Source organism: Protopterus annectens, chromosome 16.part0 (genome assembly GCF_019279795.1).
Source record: "Protopterus annectens isolate FY-2018-M chromosome 16.part0, PAN1.0, whole genome shotgun sequence".
Lineage (NCBI taxonomy): Eukaryota > Metazoa > Chordata > Ceratodontiformes > Protopteridae > Protopterus > Protopterus annectens.
The window spans coordinates 245,767,418-245,787,164 of NC_056750.1; the positions used below are offsets into that span (position 1 = coordinate 245,767,418).

A 19,747-nucleotide genomic window follows, 5' to 3' on the forward strand; every position below is an offset into this window, starting at 1 on the left:
CACCAACAGAGCCACTAACTGTCATGGGAAGACAGAATGCTGGAACTGGGTTGGCAGATCCTGTAGAGAAGTGGGACCTGGGCCACACAGGCTTAAATAAACTGAGATTGTTAGAATTTTTCAGATGACATGCTGCAAGACTGGAATGCAGCACAATTCCCTCAGAACTGGTGTAATATGGCGGTACTTAGAAACACAGTAAGCAGCCAGGCTGCAAAACTTTGCACAAGTTGCAGACTCTGAAACTACGAATCCCCAAGTAAAGAATGCTACAGTAATCTAGACAGGAGTAATCCAAACTCTAATAGTGCCAACTATAATTGGCTCATTGTAAATTTCTTATTTAAGGCTAAACTAATATTGTTTATTGCCTTTATCAATTTCAACTTACTGCAAACAAACTGATTATAAAGGGACTGCACTGTTCCAGTTTACCTTCTTGCAAAAATAAAGTAAAATGAAGGCACATGCAAGACCGTGTGTGGGAAGGGCTCAGTTTGGCATAATGGCACTAGGATATACAGTTGAGTTTGAGTCCCACAACCTTCACTTTCCAAACATGCAAATAATTTAAGCAGATTGTTACCCTCACATAATCCTCAACAGAGGCTGTTGTACCTAGTGCACATAAAAAGGCTAAATAACTAAGAAATACATAGGTTGATAAAGGGAAAAATAAAGACAGAAAGAAAATAAGTAATGGTACTAGCACAAAACTGAAGGTTAAAATACTATGACAGTGTGGTACAATAGCAAAAAAAAAAGGAGAAAGAACACACTAATAAGGTCTCAGTCTAACAAACAGGCACAGCAGAAACTTCTGGCAACAAATCCTGTGTTTTAACAAACATTTACATGTACACTTGTGTTCTGCAGCTCTGAAGTCTTAAACAATGACTTGAAATCTGTCACTGACTCTGCAACATGACAGGCTTAGCCTCTGAGTACATCACTGGCTACAAAGATGACGATCATGGCTACAGACAAGGCATGGTACCTATAGAAGATAATGTAGAGAAGGACAACTGGGAACCTAAGGAGCTCTCTCTTGACATAAGGTTGGAAAGTACAGTTCTGTAAAATCTTACCATAACAGTAGATGTCCTCTTCACTGTTGCAGCATTCTTTACTAAAGGGATTCCCTGCCAAGGACAGCATAACGTCCGTCCAGTATACCACAGCCTTTGGATTTTATAGACGTTGTACGTCACGCGTATACTCCACTCCACCATAGGGCATAAAGGTGACGTACGGACATACATACTTCAGAACTTAATAGCCCCAGGAGGAACATGTGCATCCAGAAGCCACAAAAAGGAAAAGAGTAGCACAGAAGGGGAAGGACGGAGGGAGTGAGTACTGCCACAGTGAAGACAAGGACATCTACTGTCATGGTAAGATTTTACACAACTGTACAATGTCCTTTCATATCACTGTTGTAGTATTCTTTACTGAAGGGTGAGTACAAAAGCTCAAGAGGAAACTTGGGAGGAGAAAGGCACAGAAGAACTCTCAAGAAACCCATGCAGGATAGCTCTGGCTCTGGAAACAACATACTATTTGTAATGCTTAGTAAATACATAGACAGAGGTCCAAGTAGCAGCCTCAAGAATGGAATTGGTATCCAATCCTTCAAAAAAAGCACCAGACGGTCCTCATAGAATGAGCCTTTACAGAGGCAGAAAGGAGTTTCTCCTGAAAGGAGTAACAAAAAGAAATGGCCTTTCCATGAAGAAATGGTTTGCTTAGAAACAGCCAACCCTAGAGATCTGGGATGAAAGGAAATAAAAAAGCTGCTCAGACTTGCGAAGGCCTTAGTCTTACCTAAATAATATCTGAACTGTCTATGCAAATCCAAGGTGCAAAGAACCTTCTCATTACCAGACTACAGAAATGAAAAAAGGAGAGCAAATTAGTAGACTGACTAAGAGGTAATTTATTAACCACCTTGGTCATAAAAGAAGGATTAGTAAAAACAGATACCCTGTCCCAATGAAAAACTAAATAAGGAGGAATAGCAATACGAGTCTGGAGTTCAGACACTCTCTTAGCTGAAGTAAGGGCCAAAAGAAGAACAGTCTTCCATGTACAATGCTGTAAGGAAGCTGAAGCTGCAGGCTCAAAAGGAGCCAGTCAATTTAAGAACAAAATTAAGGTCCCAGGAAGGTGGAATAGGCTTCTTAGGAGGTCTGACATGACAGACTCCTTTAAAAAATCACTTGATCTCAAACATAGAGGCCAGAGAGGTGTTAATGGCAGACAAGCAGAAATAGCTGAAAGGTGAGCTTTAACAGAAGAATACGCTTTCCCAGCATGAAGCAATTCAAACAAACAACAGAAAACCCGCTGGATCTCCCCAGAAAGTGGCTCTTGGTTATGTGCATGGCATCAAACAGAAAATATCTTCCATTTGGACATACAGAATTTCCTGGTAGTAGGTTTCCTTGCTTCCTCCAGAACCCTAAGCCCATTACCTGAAAAAAAAAGGTGCCTATAAAGCATCAAAACCTATCACCCAAAATGTCAGTGGAAGAGTGGACAAGTGAGGATGGATGACAGACACCTTGTCATGTGTGAGTAAGTCCACCCTGTGAGGTAACTTGCGGCGATTGCCCTTGACTAGGTGCAGAAGAAGAGGGAACCAATGCTGACTGGGCCAAAAGGGACCTCTGAATCAGAGGAAAGGGAAGGTGTATAGAAACATCACCTTCCAAGCCAGAGGACGTGGGACTCATGGTGCAAAAAAATAGGAAGTTTTGTTCAAAGGGAAGGCAAAAAGATGCACCTGAAGAGTATCCCACTGATAGACAATGTCCTGAAACATCTCTGTGAAGCATCCATTTGTGAGCGTGTGTTTTGGATCTGCTCCAATGTATACAGCCTGAAGAGTCATTTGATACTAGACAACTAGATCCCAAACTTGAAGAACTGGCCTGCAAAGAAGGTAGGACTGTGTCCCCCTTGCTTTTGATGCACCACATCACTGTGGTATTGTCTGTAAAGATTTTGACAGGCCCTGAAAGAAAAAGGGAATGAAAGGTCTGAAGGGTGAAAAGGAGAGTGCTCATCTCCTTGATATGGATGTGGTCTGACCTCTGATGGTGGGAACAGACACCCTGGACCTTGAGGGGACCAAAAAAAGGCTCTCCACCCCGTGTCTGAAACATCCAAGAAAAGTTCCTGGGAGGGGACTGGTAGCTTAAAAGGAAGTCTTGGGTTGAGAGAAAGCTGATGATTCCACCACTGAAGCTCAAATTTGAGGCATGGAAGAAGAGGGACTAGAATATCTAAAGGATGACCGTTTTGGAACCATAGTGACCTGCAGGAACTACTGTAGTTTTCTCATATGAAGCCTGGCTGGAGGCAGCACAGGAATAGGGAAGCCACAAATCCAAGTGCCCTTAGAAACTCCCTGGCTGCAAATGAAACCCAAGGAAGAAGGGACTGAAAAAAGGTGAGTATACAAAGAAACTTGGGAGGAGGTAGGGAACCAAGCATAGGCATGGTTTGAAGCCTGCAACTGAGAAACACATGATCCTGAGAAGGCACCACGACTGATTTCTGGAAGTTTATTGTAAACCCCAGGCTTTGCAAGAGACAAACAATATAGTGGAGGTGCTGAAACAAGGTCTCAGGGGAGGAAGCCTGAAAAAGTAGGTCATACAGATAAGAAAAGATATGAACCCCTTTCATCCTGCAAAAAGCAATTACAGGAGCGAGGCATTTAGTGAAAACCCTTGGGGCACTAGAAAGGCAAGAACAAAGCACAGAACTGAAAATCCAAGGAAGAAAGAGAGGAACATAAAACTTCCTGAAAAGGGGATGAATTGGGATGTGAAGATAAGCATCCTTGAGATGTGTGGAGACCAAGAAAGCCAGCAGAAGAAGAGGAAACAGGATCTGATGAGACAGCATCTGAAAGGATGGAATTTTCAGAAAAGTGTTGATCTGAGAAAAGTCCAGAATGGGTCTTCCAGGTGCCTTCCTTCCTGGGAACCAGAAACATTCTGGAATAAAACCCATTCCCCTCCTGGGAAGGAGACACAGCTTGAATGGTACCTTGTGCCAAAATATCCCAAAGTAGTTCTGGGAAGACAGGAAGCTGTTGAAGAAAAGATAAGAGGAAATCCTAATGGGGCACTACACTGAAACATGGCTTGGTAACCAGCACAGAAGAAAGAGCATTCAGACAATCAATGATGGGGTTCAGACTGGCAGACAGGAAGTTCTGAGGTATGTACATCCATAAGTCACCTTTATGCCCTACACCTTGACCAGGGAGCACAATATCTAAAAAATCCTAAGGCTTTGGTATACTGGCCAGACATTGGGCTACCTTTGGCAGGGAATCCCTTTAGTAAGGAATACTGCAACAGTGATATGGAAGGATATCAAGAGTTATGCTTTTATTGGGGGCGTGGTCAAGATGATGAATAGTTAACAGCACAGTATTTTTGCTCTGCTTCATTTTAATGTCTCTGACAGGATTGTTACAGAAAAAAAAATAAAATAAAGTTTCAAAATTTGACTGATGTATAATAAAACTGCTTCTGAAAAAATGTCTACAAGAAAAAATAAGTTTGGTATCATTTTCATCACTTTTTCCTGTCAAGAAACTAATTTTCTCAGAATGAGAGCCCTACCTATTACCCACCCAGCTGTTCTACAATACAACAGTCCTTCCAACCCAAATTTATATTCTCTTAAATACCAGCACAGTGATCCCTCAGTTGCATTTCTGAGCAATTCTCTACCTAAACCTTAGCTTCTCTCTTCCACTATTACTAGTCACCCCACCCCCTCTCCCACTATTGCTCAACTCTTTCTCTCTGTACTCTCTTGATCCTCCTAAACTTTTCTTCTCTCCCCTTTACATATTCCCTTCTATTACTTACTGCTTCTCCCCTTCCACCAACTTGCTCCAACAACATTAATGAAATTTCAGGGGTTTTCTCTTTACTCTGTAAGTATTTCCTTTATGTGGAGCTTTTCTCCTCAGGTCTCCACTGAAAATAGTGGACTAACCTGGTTAACAAAAGACAGACAAACAAATAAATAAATAAATGAGTCACTCTAAACCCAGTGCACAAGACAGTACAATGAAGAGAGACATTCAGTCTATACTCAGCAACATCGATGAACTTTCTATAAAGATGGAGACACTAGAAAGCAAAATAGACAACATTAATGTAAAAAAAAATGTAGAAGTGCTGAGTGAAGCCGAGGTACCAGAATGTGATGTGGAATAAAGAATTGTAGCCGTAGCTGTGCTCACGTTTGGTTTATTTTAATTTTATTGAAGAGAATTCCTGTGGTGTGTTTCCTGGTTTCGGCTGGGGACTTTGGTTGTTTGTTTCCAGTATGTCGTTGGAAGGAGCATCAGCTATCCCAGGTGTATTAAAACTCAAATGGAAGGTGGAAGGTTGAGGTGTATGGAGTTATGGAAAGAACGAGATGACAAGATGTTAAACAGTGACCCCTGGTCTATGGGGTTGGAGAATCACACTAATGAAAGGTACGAACAACTTGAAAAACTGCTAAAAAAAGAAGTTGTGTTATACTATGATGCGAAGCTGCTACAAAAATATGTGGATTTGAACATTACCCCTACAGGGCGTAGAGTGGATCGACTGCCAGCATATGATTTTTCTGAGGAAGAATCAGATTTACTGGAGGAGTGGAAAGTGGTTTCATTGATGTGTACTGTGAATTGGTTGAAATTTTTTTAAAGAGGAACATTTGGGCGCCGGAGAAGGTACGTAATACCATTGTACAACTGCAGGAGGCGCTTATCACTGAAACGTCGGAAACTAGTTTCTCCAGCAAACTGAATGAGACCAAAATGTGTAGCCAAGGTGGAGGTGGAAATCATTGACAGGAAGAAGAAGAAATTAAGTTGTGATGTGAAGGATTACAATACTGGGGTTATTTTTTCTTGGCAGCGAAATGAAAGGAAAGGGCATTCATTTTTTGCTGGTAGAAGAAGTAAAAGTGGGTCGGGCCCATCTTCCCGCAAGGCCTCCATTTTTTTCTGGTGAAGAGATTGCCAATATACGAAAAAATGTGTCATTTGAGGATGTTAACAAAAGTGAGGGGGATCTACTCCAGATGGAAGGCGGGGAAGAGTTGGAAAATCAGATTCGGGGAAAAGGGAGAGGCAGAAGGTTCCAGGGAAAGGGAAAGAGGAACTGAGTTTTTGGTATGGACAAAATAAGGTATGTGCTGTATATGAGACTTTGAAACCATTCCCTGGAGCCTGCCTTTCTGAACAACCATCAAGCAGAATAGTTAACGCAACGGACTTTAATAATGCAAATGTTAATGCAATAAATGTGAATGTAAATTATTTAAATGTAGAAGGAATGTCCTATGCAGGTGCCTCACATATTTTTGAAAATGTGCCACAAGTTGGGGTAGTAGCAAATGATGTGTATTATGACAATGTTTGTTGTAGAAATGAAAATGCATTAAATATTGTGAATTTATCTGACTTAAGGGTGTCGGAAACAGCAGAAAAAGTGCTTTTAAAGGGCACAAAGTATGTTCCCACGTTTATTCTATCACTTGCTGACTTGTTAGGTGAAGTTAAGAGATTTTGCAAAAAGCTACATTTGAAAGTTTTTTGGGGGTTTAAAAAAACATGAACCTGAAAAGAATGTGGAAACATTAACATATGAAGAAGATATGGACAATTTGTTACTTGATCTTTCAGTATATGAAAACCCGTTTTGTAATCTGAATGAAAGTTATGAGGAAGGTAATGAAAATGTTAATGTAAATGTTTCCCAAATCTGTTTTTCTACAGGCTATGGAAGATTAGAAATACCTAAGATGCCTACATTTAGCTCATTTACTACACCAAAAATTCTAATGCTGTCTGTGCATTTGAAAATACATTCTGTAAATAGATGGAAGAAATGTATGATCAATGTGCCAAAAATGTTAATGTATGCAATTTAAGTAAAGACCAGTGGTTAGCACTTAAACAACTACAAAGTGTTACTGATAAATATGTGTTGACGCAAGCTGACAAAGGAAGGAATTGGGTTATTTTAAACAATAAAGACTATGATAATATGATCTTGGAATTGTTATTTGATAGAAAAACCTATAAGGAACTGCCCAGTAGTCCAATGAAGCAATTTAATGAGGGCTTGATGGAACTGCTTGAAAGAGGTGAAAGGCTTGCTTCTTTGAAGGTAGGGATGTTAAGAAATTACATCTAAAGTGCCCTAAGGATGCAAAGTTTTTTGTGATTCCAAAACTTCAGAAGTCCCTAACCAAACCCCCAGGAAGACCGACAGTTTCAGGGGTAGGGGCTTATTTACAGAATTTAGGCATTTTTTTGACTCTCAGTTAAAGGTATACCTTCCAAAAATCCAATCTTACATTAAAAACACGTCGCACATACTGGAATATATGAAGCATATACAATGGAAATCAGAATACTATTTTGTATGTGTGGATGTGAAATCTTTATATACAAACATAAAAATTGAGAAAGGTTTGGAAGCAGTTAGAAGGATAATGGGGGAGGGTCCTAGAACCTCTTATATTTGTCAGCTGTTGGAATATGCCTTAACACACAACTATTTTGACTATGAAGGAAAGATGCAGTTGGAAGGGACAGCAATGGGGGTGGCATTTGCCCCTCATATGCAATACTATTTATGTCCTATTTTGAAAATTTGTTTATATATCCAACACAATTTATGAAGAATGACATAGTGTTATTTAAACGTTTTATAGATGATCTGATATTTGTGTGTAAAGGGGGAAATGTATGATTTTGAGTGCTTTATGGACACATTAAATCAGAACACTTTTGGATTACAGTTTACTTATAGAATGAATAGAGAAAGCATGCAATTTTTGGATGTTGAATTTTACACTGACATAGTGGGAAGTTTGCAATATAAACCTTATCATAAGGAAACAGCAGCAGAAAACTTTTTGGAAGCTAATAGTGCTCATCCCCCACATTTAATAAGATATTTGCCTTATGGGGAATTCAGAAAGATTTCTACTAATACATCTGATAAAAGTATACTGAGGAGTGAATTTGATAAGGTAAAGAAAAAATAGGGGAAGACAGGATATGGTGAACATATTATGCAGGCAGCCTTGAATAAGCTAAGGGGAAACAGGAAGTGTACTGAAGACAATTTTATCAGAAGATCTGTTGGTCATACAGAGGAAAATAAAGAGGGGGTTATGGAAGTGGATCCCATTTTTTGTGACAAATTTTTCTCCACTGACATTTAAAGTAAGGAAACTGGTGGAAATTATGTAGCCTGTTATTAAAAGAGATGAAATAGTAGGAAAATTATTTCCAGAAAAAGTTATTTTTTCTTATGGTAGGTTTAAAAATTTAAGAGAGTTACTAAAATTAAAAAAAGAAGACAGAAATAGGAATAGGAATGGTGCTTTCCCATGTGAGGCCTGTAAAATATGTAGTAAGATTAAAAATGTAGATGGCTGGATGATAAATGGTAAGAAGTTTTGGATTAAGAGTGAATTTAAATGTAATTCATGTGGTGTGGTCTACATCATTGGATGTGGATGCACACCCATAGAATGGTATGTGGGGCAAACAAAAAGAAAGGTAAAATTGAGAATAGTGGAACATCTAGGTGACATAAGAAACAAAAGGATGGAAAGTCCGACTGCTGTGCATTTTTGGACGTCACATGGGGGAAGTGTTGACAGTTTTTTTTTCTTTAGTGTACTGGCACAACCTTTTGGTGGAGGGGGGTGATAACATAGGAAGTGAAGCATTCAAAAGCAGACTGGTAAAACTGGAGACAAAAATTTTATTAATCTAGGTACTTTACATCCTAGAGGTTTGAATTTGGAAGTAAACTGGGACTTCTAAGATTTATGTACAGATGAATAGGTAAGGAAAAATAGAAAATGTCATAATAAATAATTTTAAGTAGGAAAAGTGTAGTGGCACATTTAATCATTGTTAGTCGGATATATCTTAAATATTAGTAGGCACTACAAGCATAGGACATTCAATGGAAAATGGTGAAATGGAAAAAGTAATCTTATTTACATTTATTATATAAAGAAATTTTATAATGTAGATGTGTAAAAAAATCTGCAACAACTTTATAAAAGTGAGAGATGTTTTTTATATCTGTGTGAGGCACCTTTAACACCTGGGAAATTAAAGTCATTATTAAAAGGAAGTGAATGTATTTAACTAATTAGCACTGTAATTTGGGGGATATAAAATGGCTACTAATGTAATGAGGTTTATTTTGCTGATGTCACTCTGTAGAGGTTTTTAATTTGTGGATCAATGCTCAAGTGTGAACAACATTAACTTTGTTTTTGTGATTCAGAAATAGTTGGCAGTTGTTGAGCCAGGAGAAAAAGAATCTTGAATTATTAGTTGGAGAGTCAAATCCAGGCTGAGCAGATTAAGGTGGAGTCATCAGCATATTGGATTACTGAGGTATGTTTGGTAGCTGCAGGGAGGTCATTAATATACAGAATAGGAGTGGACCAAGTACAGAGCATTGAGGAACACCTATAGACACTGGGGGAGCACAAGCCATTATATTTGAATATGTCTAGGAAAACTGATACCAGGTTATACTTATTCCTGTGATGACAGATGGTGTTAAGGAATGCAAGTAGGTCTATGTTTGTGCTATGGCAAGGATGAAATCTAATGCTGAATTGGGAAGACAAGATTGTGAATACATTTTCAAGATTTTTAGATAGAGGAGGTCACAATTAGCAATGGGTCTACCACTTGACAAGTATGTAGAATGTCCACTTTTGTGGAGAAGTTGGATATAAGATTGTTTCCACAAGTTCAGGACATAGGTTTCTTGCAGTGATTTGTTTACTTGTATAGAGATAAGGCATGCTGGGGCATTAGCCCAATTCCAATGTACTCCTTTGGCAGCTTGTCCACAACTAGAAATTACTATGGGTTTAACAAAGAATGAGCTGATGGACTTGTGTTGAGGACCATTGTTGCCACTACCTCAGAACAGAGATGCTGCAGCTTGCACAAAATATGTTCTACTGTCTGATGCTATGTTTGCTCATTGCATGCTGCTGAACAGGGGCTGGGTTGGATGGTACTGCATGGTTGTAGGGGCTTATTAATTGCTTTTCCATTATTTTTAGATTTTGTTGTAGAGTACTCTTCAGCTTCAGACAATCGCTTCTTGTAAGCATTCATAAGAAATTTAACATGATTGCGTAGCCACCTGTATTGCTGATAGACATTTGTATCTTTGGTACAGATCCATGCTTTCCAGAGTTCATCTCTTTTCCTCATTTGTTTAGTTTATAGATTAAGCCAGGAGGCAGGGTGAGTTTTACTTTGCCACCCCCTCACCCCCCATTACCACCATTGAGAATTGCTCACTGCGTACATTATGAAAAATGTCATTAAATTGTTGTACAGCTTCATCTTGTGACACAGGTGGAGGTGAATGTGTCTTTACTGAAGTTGGACAAGTTTCATACCAGATTAAAAGTGATGAGTTTTAGAGAGCAATTTTATTGACTAATTGCAAAGGAAGGGTGGTAGTTGGTGATGATACCTAGTAAAATACCAGTTTTGCATATGAATTTGGGGTGCATCATTCAAGGATTGTATGAGTAGCAGAAGGTTTGTTGTTATGTGGTTGGAATGTTAAATAGTTGGGTGAAGAAGTATAAATTAATAAAAGGTAAACTGTGGCTCTTGTTATGTGTATGCCAGTTTATGTCTAGGTCACATAGGATGAGTGCTCCTTGAGGGAAGTCAGAATATACCCCAGAAAATATGTCTTCAGCAGTAGAAATATTGTTGCCAGGGGAATAAAGAGAGCTATGATGCAGAGACCTTTGTGGGTGTTTAGTTTTAAGTAGGCTATTTGTACTTCTGGATTTCTAAACTGAGGGGTGGCGTGGGGGTCAAGGGATAGTTGTACATTGTTGGGATAGACAATGGCAAGTCCCCCCTCCTAGTGTTTTGCTTTCTGATCTACTCTTAGTTAGCAGAAGAATGTAGTCATCTTTGATTTCAGTTTTTAGCCATGTTTTGGTGAGAATGACAATGTCATGGGATTGGGGGGCTATCTACACTTGCAGTTAAGGTAATATGTTGTATATGCACCTGATGCCAATATTCAAAAGTATGAATCCTGAATGGAGAGTAGTGTCTGTGTGTATTGAAAGGCATACTGGACTAGACGTACTTGTCAGGAGTGCAGGGTGAAATTGTTCAGGGTGAGAGTGAATATCACCACATAACTGCAAAGAAGTTGTTTTATGTGAGTTGATATGGTGGGGTGTAGGTTTTTACTTTTGCTTGAAGTAAAAGTTTGGGAGCAAGTGTTTGGCATAGAGACATCTATGCTTGAATAGAAGAACACAGGTAATATTGCAGAAATTAAGAGGAAACAGGAAAAAAGTTATTATAACAAGCTTATATATATATATATATATATATATATATATATATATATATATATATATATATATATATTGCTGTGTCTTCCTCCATGTAAAGATTTTGACAGGCCCTGTCATCTCCTTGATATGGATGTGCTCTGACCTCTGATGGTGGGAACAGACAACCTGGACCTTGAGGGGAACAAAAAAAGGCTCTCCACCCCGTGTCTGAAACATCCAAGAAAAGTTCCTGGGAGGGGACTGGTGGCTTAAAAGGAAGTCTTGGGTTGAGAGAAAGCGGATGATTCCACCACTGAAGCTCAAATTTGAGGCATGGAAGAAGGGGGACTAAAATATCTAAAGGATGACCATTTTGGAGCCATACTGACCTGCAGGAACTACTGTAGTTTTCTCATATGAAGCCTGGCTGGAGTTAGCACAGGAATAGTGGAAGCCACAAATCCAAGTGCCCTTAGAAACTCCCTGGCTGCAATTGAAACCCAAGGAAGAAGGGACTGAAAAGAGGTGAGTATACAAAGAAACTTGGGAGGAGGTAAGATAATAACTTTTCTAAAGGAAAATATAAAGAATAAATTAAATGAACTATTAAATAAAATTGATAGACCCTTTACTTTAATAGGAATAAAATATCAAATTAAAAAGTTAAAAATAATAAAGCTCCTGGTTTAGATGGTCTTACACCTGCACTATATAAACTACTGCCAGATAATGCAGTCTTTATACTAGAAAAAGCTTTCAGGGAAATAAAAACTACTTTGAAGGTTCCCCCATCATGCAAATATTCTGTCATCTCACCTATTCTAAAGCAAGGCAGAGATCCAACAAAGTGTTCTTCTTATAGACCAATTTCACTCCTAAATGTGGACTGTAAGATGATCATGACTATTTCAGCAAAAAGAATTAATCAAGTGATACTAAAATTAATGATCAAACAGGTTTTATTTTGAATAGACACGTAGAAGATAACATAATAAGGATACATACACTAATACACTATGCAAATAAACATAAAAAAAGAACTTTCTATTATTAGTCTTGATTTAGACGAAGATTTTGACTCAGTCAATTGGCCTTACTTATTTAAAGCACTTAAAGACTATAACTTCTCTGCTGAGTTAACAACATTAATTTCAAAGTTCTACATTAATTATTGTGCTTATGTCAAAATAGGTTCCATTCTTTCTAATTCCTTTAAACTACAAAAAGGTAGTAAAACAGGGTTGCCCATTATCTCCATAACTTTTTGCACTAGTAAAAGAACATTTTGCTACCTTTATTAGGTCAAACAAAAGTATTTATGGCGTTAAAACAGAAGATGATTTGGAACTAAAGATTCAACTATTTACATATGACACTCTGCTTACAATAGGAAATAAAGAAAAATCATTCAAACATATAATTAGGTCTATGAAACAATTTGAAACGATTTCAAACCTTAAATTTAATCATTAGAAAACAAGTACATTATTAATCAATACAAAATTAAAACATTTGTATAAAAATATAATGATTTCAATTGGAATAATTCTCAAATTAAATATCTTGGTATCATCATTACGTCCAATAGTAAGGAAATGATACTAGTGAATTTTCAACAGGTTCTTGATAAAATTATAAGTCTAGTAACAAGTTATAATACATTTTTCGTTACTAGGGAAGAACATTTAATATTAATTAAGATGGTAATTCTCCCTAAAATATTATTTGTTATGCAACCATTCACACTGTTGCCACCAAAAAAATGAAAACGAGATTAATATCATTCCACTTAAATTTATTTGGCATCCCAATAAACCAAGAATTGTGTTTAATTGGCACACAAAAGGTTGATATTCAACTGCATGCTACTTCAACTATTGTAAAAATCATTACTTTGTGGTTAAATTCATCATATGAATCAAAATGGAAACTAATACATTAGGTAATATTATTTAAAAATAAACATATTACTACCTGTCACAAGCAAATGGTTACTAACAGTTTTATCTAACTATTAAAAGATAATTGTTTAAATGGAAACATTTCTTCTAATCAAATTCTCTATATAAATAATATTCTTTCTTCTTTCTGGAAGTTCATGTATTCTAACTGTTGTAATAAAAACCTAATCTTTTCAATTTTTCCAATAGCATACACAAATGAATGCTTAGAAACTCTCGATTTCTCTACAAAGATAGCTCTAAAAGAAATACATTTAATTTACTGGCATTCATTTTTAAAAGGAACTGAAAGACATACTGTTAAAAACTTGACATCTAGAAATAATCATGATTCTAATAACTGGTTAATATTACAAATATGCAGAGATTTTGTAAACTCAAAAATAAATAACATTTAACTTGGATAAGAAAATGTTTCCCAAATACTGGAATTCCTAATTAATATTAATAATAAAGCAATGAAAAATAAATCTTACTTATCACACATTTATAGAATCACAGATTTATAGAATTCTTAGATTAGACTTCTTATACTTAGGTAATGTTTTTTGGAATTACTCCACAAACTAATAACGGAAATTTTACTGATGAAGATACAAAATAGTATTAAAGTCAATAGACAAAAACTACATCCACTTTATATTGGAAAAAATTCACCGGGAAATTCTTGAACAGAGCATTTGTTATACATAACAAGGTTACAATTGTTTATAAATCAAGCAGCATAAAATGCTGGATATGTGATTCTGAGGTAACAGCTGATTGGATACATATGGTATAAGAATGTGAGGTCATCCCCCCTTTTTTGGAAATAAATTAATAATTGTATTCAGGCATTGTGGTCAGATAGATGTAACATTTCCATGTTACGGACTTTATTTAATTCTCCAATCCCTGAAATAATTCCAATGACTCCAGCGCCTCTTCTATGGTCTATTCTAGCAATAGCTAGGAAAATAATAACAAAGAACTGGAAAAGTAAAACTACTCCCTCTTGTACTGAATTTCTTAGTGCAGCAAAAACAGCATATAGTAGTGAGCTACATATGATTAGGATGAGAAGTTCTAATATTACCCATTCACTTAAGTTGTGGCTACAACTTTAACTGCTGTTAATTTGTATTACATTGATATATTACACAGCTGTGGACATATGTAAACAGTTAAAACCAAAAACCTTGACTAATTAACTGACACTCCAACAGAACACAACCTTATGGTCATACCAAATTACACAAGAATGGATTTAAATTTTTGCGAAAAATTCACTGATAAACTGCAGGTTAATAATTTTTCCAACTGCGGAACAGTTGATTCCTGCAGTGGTCCTGGGACAGTTTTTTGTCCGCCAAAGCATCTGATACACCTTCTCCTAACTAAGTTTTTAATGTGCGATTTAGAGAAAAAATTACTTAAATCCAAGTCACTTGAATATGAAATTTTATATCTGGAGAGATGCCTAGAGTTAGAAATAGTCCCACAAGGACTGAGAATTAACAAGTTCCCTAATGGTATTTCTCAGTATGACACGGTTTACAAGCAATTAGGGACTTACTTAACCGTACTGGTTTAGAAACTATTCGTTGTTTAATTAAATATCACACTTTCAAACTATCAATTATTAAAGCTGAAATTCAATCTTTAAATGAACAGATTTTGAAGCACGCTTTATTTAATGATTTTACATATGCCTACAACAGCATTCCCATTAAACTAGAGAGACATATTTCCACTTTGACTGCCAGGAAAAGTAAAAAAAATTAACAGAGATGCTTCAGAGTATGCCACCAATCAAGCATATCTGTTACGTTCTTCTGGTTCTACAGATAACAATGGTGACACAGGAGAAGTTAGGGAGATACGATCTACTACAAGTAATAATGTCACCATTTTCAAAGGTTTTACCTCTATACACTCTGAATGTGTTAATAATTTATCCAATGGTTCTAATTATGAACATAACAGTAATTCCAACTCTGTAAACACTGAAACTATTGAAAAATTTCAGAGTGGGAGGTCTAATGCTGTCTCTTTATTTTTTCAATGGGGCAACACTTCACAGTTATCCGATGCAAACAACTTCTTGAACACCAGCAAGAAGAAAGGTCACGGATGACAAAAGAGAAAATAATTTCTGATTGGCCAATTTTTAGCCTAAGTGACTATTGTCTCAATTTGTATGAATTTAATATACTTTCTAAAGGGTTTTCCTTCGTTCCCAGTTGTAAAACACCTTACAGTACTTTGATTAAAGATTTCAAGCATTTTATGCGTAAACTTAATTTAAGATTTATTTTACAGGGTATAGAAGGTATGTCTAAATGCACAGTTAAAAGACCTAGCACTTTCAATCCATTATTGAATCACATTTTGCAAGTTTTTGCAAAAACCTGTGAAAACTAATTTGACTTTTTATTTTGCAACAAGCCATCTCATTACAAAGTTCATTTAACTTGTAAAGAGATATCAGCTTTACACAACCTCAAAAAAACTAGACATCTTAGATTTATGAAAGCTGACAAAGGTTGAGGAATGGTCATTATGAATGAAAGCAAGTACCAGAATGACATGTTTAATTTGTTAAATCAACCTGCCATCAAATTACTATGAATTTTGTTGTGAAGAACTTCAAAGACATTGATTGTTTATTTGAACTGTTCAATCAACATTACTTTGACTTATCAATACTGGAATACTTAAGCATTCAACAACCAGAATTAGGAGTTGTTTCTGGGATCCCTAAAATACACAAGGATGAGAAATTCCCACCATTCGACGAATAGTTTCCTGCCCCAAACACAAAACTATCACTATCTCCAGTTATTTAGATCACACTTTCAACCCTTTGGTGGTTAAAAGTAAATTTCATTTAAGAGTTTTATGGGATTTTCTTAACTCTCTTAGAGAATATGTGTTTACAGGCAGCAAAACTTTTATCGCTACTACTGATGTTAATGCTCTGCACACCAGTACAAATCAAATAGATGGAGTAGAATATGTAAAGCAGCATCTTATTGAAATTTATTAGACATCAATGTAAATTTGATTACCACTTTATTAAATATAGCGTTAAAAAAAAACTTTTTCAGTTTCCGCTTTCTCCAATTTAGTACTTTGTTGGCAGGAGGTTAGTGTTTTGACAAAACGGATTTATTTTCTCATGTTAGTTACTACTGGCAATATATAGAGGATTTGTTTTTTTATTTGGAATAGCACTACTGAGAAATTGTCGGATTTTGTTTCCCAAATTAATAACACTGTTTCTTGGTTAAAGTTTACTGTGAGTGACATGGGGAACAAAATACATTGCTTGGATGAAGCTACTGAACTGGACTCAAATTCAAAACTTTTCACTAGCTCGGCATATAGAAAAGACACTTTTAGAAATAATTATCTCCATTTATGAAACTAAAAATTTTTAGGGTTGAAATCATACGAGTTAGACATTTGACGAGTGATGATAGCGACTTCTTAAAAGAAGCTGATTACATCAGTTATTTTTACAGCATAAGTAACCTTTGGCTGATTTAAACAAATAATAGACACTATTCTTTTACAGAGACATATTAAGTTCCCACCAATTATTCTTAAAGGATTTGAAGTAAAACAAAAAGTAGCAGGTAATAATGATAAGACCCTGGTTTTTCTGTTACTTATGACTACCGACTGTTACAAGATTAAAAATATTATTGTCAATAATTGCAAAATTATACAGGGACATTCCGATTTAGTGAAGGCTGTCAGAGATGTTCCTAATTTTATATATAAAAAAAAAATCATTTAACCTCAAGAAATTATTAGAGTTTGATCTTTATAGAAGTTCGACTACATTGTGTTCTACAGTAGGTACATTTCATTGCAATTCATGTAAACAATGTAGGTTTATTAATATTAATAATGTCCATTTCAAACATCTGTAATACACTGTGTTAGCTACAAGAAAATTTAACTGTCACAGTAACAGCATTGTATATTTGGCTACATGTTGTTCTTGTACTCGGTATTATGTAGGAAAAAGCACTACAGAATTACGCCTAAGAATTCAAGAACATGTCAAGTCCATAAAGGACAAGGATTTCAATAATGAGCTGGCAAAACACAGCACTGTTTATTCTAACTTCAGAAAGTTTTCATTTTTTGTTTTACAGCAAGTTGATTCCACTAGATTTTCTAACAGTTGTAATGATTACTTAGAGATCAGGGAACTAATGTGGCAAATAAGACTGAGACCCTGGTCTCAAAGATACTGTAGTAAATATCTATTAAAATATAGAATTAAGTTTATTTAAAAATAACTACTTAAAGTTAAATTAATGCTTCTTTTCAAAAACTATGTGTTCCTATGCATTTTATTCCTATTTTTATTATAAGCATTTAATTGCATGATATATTTTTAAGGTGATGTGACAGTTTTAAACCTTTTTGATTTGTCACAATGTTCTGGCGGGCCATACGTAAACTATTTAAATGCTGTACGTATTTTAAGGAAACAGTTTCTGAAGAAGTTCCTTTAATAAATACATGGGACGAAAGCGCTAATACTCTGTTTCTTTTTTATGGTGCTCATTGAGTTCTGTCAGAGTGTCAGTTAATTAGCCAAGGTTTTTGGCTTTATCGTTTTTTTTTTTTTTTTTTTCGTTTATTAGTTTTCTTGGCGACAGTGGTTGTATTCAATATGTAAACAGTTATTTGTTTTCTTTTACTTTGTTATTAAAGTAAAATAAAAAGTTTTTCAAAACAAGGAACACACAATCTATTCATACAATAGAAAAAAAGAGCTATGCTTTTATTAATGCATCCCCTGCATTTAAAGTCCCATAACTTTTCTGGAAGGTTAAGTTTGTCCCATTTGCTCACAGTGATGCCTCTCCTATTTTTATGTCATAAATTTATAATATCACTATATCCCCAAATGACTGCCTACGTGAAAAAGTGAAACTGAAACAGAGGTTGTGCAATTGCAAACTCAGGTCAGAGTACCATGTATCAAGCAGAGTGGGTTGTATAAATAACACAGGACATATGAAAGAAAAAGCCCATGTTGTAGCTGTGTACAGCTATCTAGCTAACTCATGGAACCTGAGAGGGAATTCATGTCACAGTGGCATGCAATAATTACATGGCCTTTCAGAAAATTGTGTCTACAGCAGTGCCAAATAACCATTACACAGCACCACAGAAAATAAGATTCATGTCACAGCAGCATCTAACCATTACTCCTTTTCTGTGTTTTTATGCAAACATTACACTACTGTGCGATCATCGCATGACACCTAATGGAAGGGGGGCTATGATGCAGTGGCATATAACCCACCACATGATGTGAGAAAGTGCCCTTCTCAGTGTGGCATGTAGTACCACATGACACTGACAGCATCATGTGCAAAGGAATGTAGCAGTCACTTGACAAGTGAAAAAGGGCCAGCGCCACATAAACACTAGGTGACACATAACAGAAACAATCCATGACCGAGCAGCATTCATATAGAATTAGTGGACTGGATCTGGCACAGGGCTTCACATAACTAATACGGTCTTTTCAGGGAGACAACTGTTATCCCAAATACAGTCCAATAAAATAAGCATGTGTTTGTGCATGTGTGCATATGCATGCTTGCATATGTGCTCTCCGAGTGTTAATGTGCATGCGGGTTTGCATGCATTGTGCGTGTGTCAGCAAACACATCTAGCTGCAGACCAGTCAAATCTCACCCATCAGCGAGCATCCTATCACCTGGAAATCTCTATCACCAAGAAACATGTCTGTCAGTTTGCACACTCTCTCACCAAGAACTCTGTCTGCCACTAAGCATCACAACTGTGTCAACTAAAGCATTCTAAAGACATGCTTCTGGAGCATTTCTCCCCGGGCCTCCGCTGAAAACAGAATCTGTGGAACCTAGTCGGACTTTCCCAGTCAATAAATGTTAAATAATAATAAAATAAAAATAAAAACTAGCACCATGTCTGTATCATGCATTTTCACAGCAGCCAGAGGTTCAAGTCCACTTTATTTACTTGGAAGCCACAAAGCAACAAAAGCATTTCTTTAGTTTTCAATTACTTTACTCCAATGGAAAGAATCTTTAGTAGTCATACTCTCTCAAGTTAACCCAAACCACCTTTGAATCTGGGACATTGCAAGAAAAAGCAGAGAAAGATACCAATGCTAGCAAAATGGTGAAACTCTTACCTGAACTCAGCACTGTTTGCATTGGAGTTTGAATATACCGAGTTGTGGTTTCCATTTGCTCTGGTGGTTGAATATATGGAGTTGTGGTCTCCACAAACGGAATAGCATCACTAACCAGTGCAGACTAGGGAATACAAAAACAACACAGTTTGACAATCTAGTCAGGAAAAGGACTTCCCATGTTCAG

The 19,747-nt window shown here is 36.4% G+C and overlaps 1 protein-coding gene across 2 annotated transcripts in view; it reads right to left on the reverse strand.

Moving 5' to 3' along the window:
- The window catches only part of RNF31 (ring finger protein 31), a 1,258,066-nt gene that overhangs the window by 1,031,987 nt on the left and 206,332 nt on the right, over positions 1 to 19,747 (reverse strand). For both annotated transcript variants that reach the window (XM_044058825.1, XM_044058826.1), the window contains exon 6: positions 19,561 to 19,684. In XM_044058825.1, coding sequence (XP_043914760.1) covers positions 19,561 to 19,684 — 124 coding nt within the window. The remainder of the gene's footprint in view (positions 1 to 19,560; positions 19,685 to 19,747) is intronic.